The sequence below is a fragment of the Siniperca chuatsi genome, linkage group LG5 (genome assembly GCF_020085105.1).
Source record: "Siniperca chuatsi isolate FFG_IHB_CAS linkage group LG5, ASM2008510v1, whole genome shotgun sequence".
NCBI classification, from domain to species: Eukaryota; Metazoa; Chordata; class Actinopteri; order Centrarchiformes; family Sinipercidae; genus Siniperca; species Siniperca chuatsi.
Genome location: NC_058046.1, coordinates 5,835,785 through 5,842,802, shown reverse-complemented (window position 1 = coordinate 5,842,802; position 7,018 = coordinate 5,835,785). Strand labels below are relative to the sequence as shown.

The following is a 7,018-nucleotide window of genomic DNA, read 5'->3' as shown; positions in this document are numbered from 1 at the left end:
CTCTTATAAAAGATATTCTTGTGGATTTTATAGAGTTCTCTGAATGAAAGTAAACAAAGTCATGTAGTGGAAGAGGGGCCAAGCCATTTAAGATTTTAAACACAAGACACAAATTTGAAAATAGTCTAAAATTGTCAAAGCTCAGAAGATGATGTTTCTCCAGTATCCTACAGTGATGATATTGAATTGGCTTTTTATCGAGAATTGTACAAGGACTCTAGTAGTTTAAAGACAGTTTCCCCAGCCTGCCCCCAACATGTAGTACAATAAGACGTGGGAAAGGATCATAGCATGCATTAATAGACGACAGTTTCTAATTTGTCTACAATTTGCCAAATTGTATTTAATGGTTTTTGTAATTCTTTTGACATGTTTCTTAAAATTAAGATTGGGATCCATTGTTACGCCGAGATATCTAAATTCAGTAACTACATTAATCTTTTCACCCCTAATGAGAATGTCAACAGTGGCTGCACATTGGTTTTGGAAAAGAATATACCTATAACATGATAGATGAAGCCACTGTGTGATCCTTTCCGTAGCAGATGTTAGCTTCTCCGCTGCTAGCTCAGCTGTTTTTGCATGTGTTTATACCACAGTGTCATTGGCATACATTTGCAATTCTATCCCATGACAATGTTGTGGAAGATCATTAATATATAGACTAAATAATAGGGGGCCTAACACTGATCCTTAAGGTACAACCATTGTACACTTAATGTTGCTAGACAGTGTATCATTAACTTTAACACACTGCGTCCTATTTGATAAATATGAAGACATCCATGACAGTACTCTAGTACTATTTTATTTAGAAAGTTTAGAAAAAAAGAACATCATGATTAATTGTTTCAAATGCTTTACGCAAATCTAAAAATACAGCACCAACTACTCCTTTAGTTCCACCAGGAAGTTGATATTTTTGATTGAGAGTTGAATGTTTCCACAACTATTGGATGGATTGCCATGAAATTTAGTACAGACATTCCTGACTCTTTCAAGATGACTTTGGTTATCAGCTGACCTATTCCTCTAGCACAAAAAGATGAATGCTCAATGGTTCCTCCCCTGGGTACATGCTGGCTTTTGCAGTCTGAAGAAATTATTCAAAGCGGCAGTAGCTGTTGAGTTAGAGAAGCTGGTTTGTGAAAAAAAAGTGGAAAGCTCATATTTTGGAATAGAGTGTAGGGTTGTTTCAGTAACCTCGGCTTGGGAATGTCTGCCTAATTCTATCCAGTGAGTTTCCCACAACACTAATAAAGATACTAAACATTACTTAATTCATACTTTGTTTTGTTCTATATGCATGCATTTGAATATAGACAGCTGACCCAGCCAAGTGCTGGAAGATTTGTAGTACACCTGCAAAGCCTCCTGACACATTTAATTCAAACATTAGCCAGAAAATAACAAGACACATTGCATGTTGATAAGTTTTTATTTGATGTACAGGAGTTTATAGACAAAAACATCCAATTAACACATTTAATATGTCTTACATATATTATATAATTCCATCCCTCACAATAAAAGACACAAAAATAACATAAAAATAAAAAATAAGATAAAATCACACCCCGAAAAATGAGGTGATTCTAGAATTTACCACTCCACAAGCAAGAGTGAAGTCTCTATACACATTCTCTGTAAACTCTCTCTTGTGAAAGTTTCTCATTCTTCAAACAGACCAATACACTTTCATCTACACACACTCATACAAACACACACACACCCCCACACACACACAGTTAAATCAATTCTAAAATCAATACATGTGTAGGAAACAATGAATCACAAAGGACAGGCAATAATGAACACACAGTCCCTATAGTCACTAATGAATATATCTTATGACATCTAGTTCTTCCTTATTAATTTAAAATGCATGCCCATAATTTCCATCACTTCTGATAAATCTGATCCAAACAACCTTCTTTCTGTATGACAAACCGTCATGTCGCCCTCTGTGGAGAGGACACAAAGTTACAAATAAATAAAATAAGTTTCAGTAAAAGCTCTCTGCCTACAGTCTAGCACAGCAGTACACTGCAGTGTTGTTGTGTCCTCAGTGCTGCTCTGATAACACACCTCTACTGTGGACAAACTGATGTCATCGTGGCAGGAGCTTAAAGTGCAAGCGAGCGTATTGCCAGGTTGGGAAGGGGGGTGGCAGGAGCTCACCCAACTAACAGACAGGGAGACGGTGGGTTTAGGGGCAGGGAGGTGCAGAGTCTTTGCCCAGTGAGCCAGGCCAGGGCTGGGCATGATGAGTTAGCCTCAGTGCCTGAAGCTGTGTATATCGTTGTGGAGACTAACTGAAGGCCTGGAGGGCTCGCTGTGCATGCGACAGACTGTATTGCAGCTGCAGCGCTGGATCCACATGACGTTTCTGTAGAAGCCCTCTCCATCAGGGCAGTGGAAGTGGAGCCACACAGTGCGGGAGAGAGAGGGTGTGCAGCAGTGGTCATCGGTGCAAGTCCCACAGGTGCGAGGGCGGTACCGCTGTGCAGTTGAGCATCCGGCAAAGGTGATTCTGACCAGTTCCTGGGTGCGGACAGTTTGCCGACACTTCTTCCCCTTCTGAATGTTATTAGTGAATAGTGTTTATTGATTTATTTATTAATTTTCCATACCGAAAATCACATTAACTCAGACGACTTTAACTGACAAATAATATCATCTCAAAGACAGTTAACTATTGGAATGTTCAAAGAAACGATGAGTTTGTAATGTAGTACCCTTTAAATAATAAATGGACTATACTTGTATACGCCTTTCTAGTCTTCCAACCACTCAAAGCACTTCATGCTGCTAATCTTATATGTTTAGCTCAAATATTCTTTCATTTCATAATGGGTATGTTTTTTAGCTTACCTTGCTAGCTACAGGAAGCTGCAGCTCACATTGCCGGATCTGGCACAGTCTGGTTTCTCTGACTAGCCGACAGTCTGGGTTGTTATTGGTCACTCGACTTGAAATGCCCATCCCACATGTGGTGGAACATTCGGTCCACTCTGTGGTTTGTGGGAAACAGCTGGATTGGAGTAACACTTCAGACATGGGGAAGGACACCATCTCTGTGGTAGAGCCAAAACACAAAGACAATGAGTTACAATCAAACAATGAATCCCAGCAAACATTCAGGCATTATGACGTATTTATAAAACAATTGTCATCCATACATTCATGACCTTTGGATTAAATTATGTTAATGTGATGCTATTTTTTTACCCTCGAAGAACCTGAGGATAGAGATGTCAGTTGGTTGTTTTGTTTTCCGCGAACAACTACAGGACACATTTTCATGAAATTAGCTGTGGACATTTATGGTCCCCAAAGGATGAATCATAAAGATTTTGGCGACCCCATGATTTTTATTCAAGCATTATTGCCTGGTCAAAATTTTCACTTGTACAAAAGAAATATCAAAATCTAACGTGAAGGTTGACATTACATTTACTGAGAACATTCATGCTCCCCTTTCCATTTTGTACTTTGAGCTTTCTTGTAGTGCCACCCTCAGAATAGAATATCAACAAGATGACAAATATATCTAATTGACAGAAAAACACTGCCATGAATGCTTTTTTAATTAAGATTTTTACATTCACTCTCAAAAAGAGTTGCCTAAAAAGTAGAAAATGTATCAGAACTGATATCTGAAATGTATACATTTACAATGAAATGTAAGAGTAATGGCCTGTGGAAAATTTTGTGTTCAATGATTTTCAATGAGTTTGGCCCATCTCATTTAATCAGTAAGAAGTTGTCTTTGAAGCAGAAGTCAATCTTTTGAAAAGAATTCAATCTTACTTAAGAGACTGATAAATGTAATGATTAGTTTGATTTGTTTCCCAGGTTTTCCAGGTGGTGCCCCATTAAATGAGTGTAATTAATAATTAGTTATTAATTAATTAATATTAAAGTAGTTGATCTCCTACATAATGTTGGTGGTGGGCATCAAGAAAAGCATCACTGGGATATGCTGTGATGTTTACCTCTGAACATGGCCCCTCCAGTGGCAGCTGGATGCTGAGGTTGTGGCTGGGCCTGCAGCAGGACACTGATGTGGTTGGGAAGGGTCTGATGTGGTTGGGAAGAGTCTAGCAGGGAGGTGTGTGTCACCTTGTCCGGTTCCTCACTGATGTGGTTGTCGTCGTCACACACCCATTCCTCGCAGCAGCCGCCCTCAGGCCTGGCCAGGCGGGGCCGCAAACAGTGCCAGTTCGGCAGGGGCACTTGTTGACGACAGAGGGGCATGCAGCCCACCACCCCGTCCATACAGGTGCACTGGTGCTGGCAGTTGGGCTGGAAGTCCTCACCATGTTGGTACACCTGCCCGCTGAACTCGCAGGGCAAACCCTGGGCCTCAGCTGTCAACGTGCATACACATAACAAGAAATAGAGCTGTGGAGACCTTGGAACTTAGAAGGACACAGTAGAAAACCGTGCAACAGAGGCAGAAATATCCTGTCTGTCAGTCCCTACCATAGGTCAATCTCCAAAAGCCCTGGATCCTACACTTCCCTGGTCCAACTTCATAGCACCTTTTTTTTAAACCCTCCCTGCCTGGAAAATGCACACATCTTTAAAACTTAACACACCTCCGGTTTGTACGCAGATTTTCTGGTTAAGTTTTGTATTCTCCAAAATAACCCTAATGACATCACCAGGGTTATTTTCTCAGACTTTTACGAGGTCTTGCAGAGCCACAAAATACCTTATGCAACTGTTGCCACATGCTGAGTAGTGCTTCCCAGTAGTATTCTGATCTAATATTCTGATATTCTGAGTAGATTCTAAGTTGCTCCTTTAATATGTCCCTTTTTGTTAACACTGGTTATTTGCCACGTGATTTATACTGGTGGCCATTGTTTTTCTTCCTTTTAAGAAGTGAGTGACATTATCTAGTCCAGTGGTACCTGGATCCGTTTGGCCAGTGGACCCTTAAAAGAAATTGATGCCAACTCCTCATGACATGAGATGTGAGCTGTTCAACCAAGGAGAGATTTTTTTCTTATCTGATTGTTTCATTTGAGGGATTTTGAGAGCTTTGAATTAATTATGCAGTATTTCACAAGAAAAAAAAAGAGAAAAGTCAGAAAAAGAAAAACTAAATTTTTTCATCTCCCACTTATGATTATCTGGTGACCCCAGAGATTTTTCTTAAGGCCTATTGGGGTCTCAACCCCCACTGATCTATTTCTTAGTACTTTAGCTGTGTTTCATATTTTTCACTTTTTATGTTTCATTACATGCAAGATTTACTTTCCATTAGATGCATAACATCCAAACAACTAATACTTTTTGTGATTTAAATGCAAAGGTGTTGTTTTACAACATCTACATATGAAAATAAAGTTGATAGCGTTTAGTTCAATTTAATAATAAGCCTTTGCTCAGCCTAGTTGCAGCCCTAACCTCGACACAGTCCTCTTTTAGGGTCTCCTCCAGCCCCCAGATGGCAGCGTAGCCCCTTGATGAGATCACAAGGTTCGGTGGCACTGCAGTCCTCATTGAACTGCCTAGCACAGACTTTACAGCAGCCACAGTGGTCAGTCACCCAGCTGACGCCTGTCGGGCATAGCGGGGGTGTGGGGGTGCAGGAGCACTCAGCTGGGCACTCACCCTCTGCCTGAGGAATAAGGTCAGAGGTCAGGTTAGGATGTGTGACAGTGGGCGGGTGTGATTTTAAAAGATAAAGATGACAGTTTGTCTAATATTATCTATAATGACTAAACAATATCAAATTTCACAATCAGAAATTAATACAGAGAAGGTTTAATAGCAAGTGGCCACAAGTCACAGCAACTCACCATCACTGCAGTACTCCCGAGCACAAACAGGGTGGAAATGATCTGCTGCAAAGTAACAGGGCTAAGCATCATGATTACAGCAGATAAACAAAAAGAGAGAACTTATAAAATCTTAAAAACGAATAAAGAATTGTAGAAGAAAAAAGTCATCCAGATAGACTGTCCAGAGTCCCAAGAGGAGAGAAGTCTTGTTTGTCAGCTCCAGGATAAAAATTTATCCACATTTCAGAATCTGTGCACCGAGAGGTACACCCGTCTGCTCTTGCTTGCTCTCCTACAGTATCTTGCTGTCCCCACAGTTTAGCACAGCTCAGCTTTACTTCAAAGAAAGGTTTCCCTGTGCTGGGCCTGTACTTATAGATACACATGCCCCCGCCCCCGCTGTGATATCATCGACTCTCCTCTCAAGACAGTTGGAGAGTGTCCAGAGGGACAGAGACATGTTTGTATCATTATGTAATTGTGGACATGTGACCTCAGGGAGAAATGTCAAGGTGTCAAAATGTATGCAAGAGACAAATCTTTAATAATTAATAGTAACTGGTATTTCCAAATAGTGATTTAAAGTATTCTACTTTGGGCTTTAAGGGTAACTCTAACCATCCCACACATATCCAGGGGTGTTTAGACAGGTCAGCTCATATTTGACAGACATCTGCAAGAAAAAAGAAAACAATGGTAGGACAGGTATAATGGAAAACCTAAGTAGGGAATCCCACTCCATCATGGTCAAGTCATTAACAGGGGAAGTGGTGATGTGGTGAAAATCCCTATGAACTCTTCCACCAGCTCTGGCCAACCAGCTGGGCTCTATCCTCTCCACTGCAGTGTGCTGTGGGACACTGTGCTCAGGACATCCTGTGTTCCCTTCATCTCTTTCCTAATGGGCTGCATTCCAGGAAATACAGGCTTATCCTCAGGTTCCCGTGATTGGTAGGAAAAACTCTGCATTCCCATTGTCATCCCAGGGGCACGTAAAAAGTGTTTTGTTGGAGAGCAGGAAGGTCCTCACATTAAGTGTTAGTTTGCACTGTCATGAAATATGGGAAATGTAATTTGGCACATTTGATAAGGCTGCTGAAGGTCTCCCCTTGTTCCCTAAAAAAACATGGTGTATACAATCTGCTGAGAACTATGGACACAACAAATGTTGTAATACATCTGTGTGTCAAAACAAATTTAACAAGAGAACTTGGAGCAGT

General features: G+C 40.7%; 1 protein-coding gene across 1 annotated transcript; it reads right to left on the bottom strand.

The window, feature by feature from the left end:
• Window positions 1-1,419: 1,419 nt before the first annotated feature.
• ccn1l2 (cellular communication network factor 1, like 2) lies at window positions 1,420-6,153 on the bottom strand. The gene is made up of 5 exons (XM_044195982.1): window positions 5,817-6,153; window positions 5,422-5,635; window positions 3,999-4,373; window positions 2,875-3,077; window positions 1,420-2,580 (listed from the first exon to the last, which is right to left on the bottom strand). The coding sequence occupies exons 1-5, from the start codon at window positions 5,886-5,888 to the stop codon at window positions 2,278-2,280; spliced, it is 1,167 nt and encodes a 388-aa protein (XP_044051917.1). The 5' UTR covers window positions 5,889-6,153; the 3' UTR covers window positions 1,420-2,277.
• Between the last annotated feature and the right edge of the window lie 865 nt (window positions 6,154-7,018).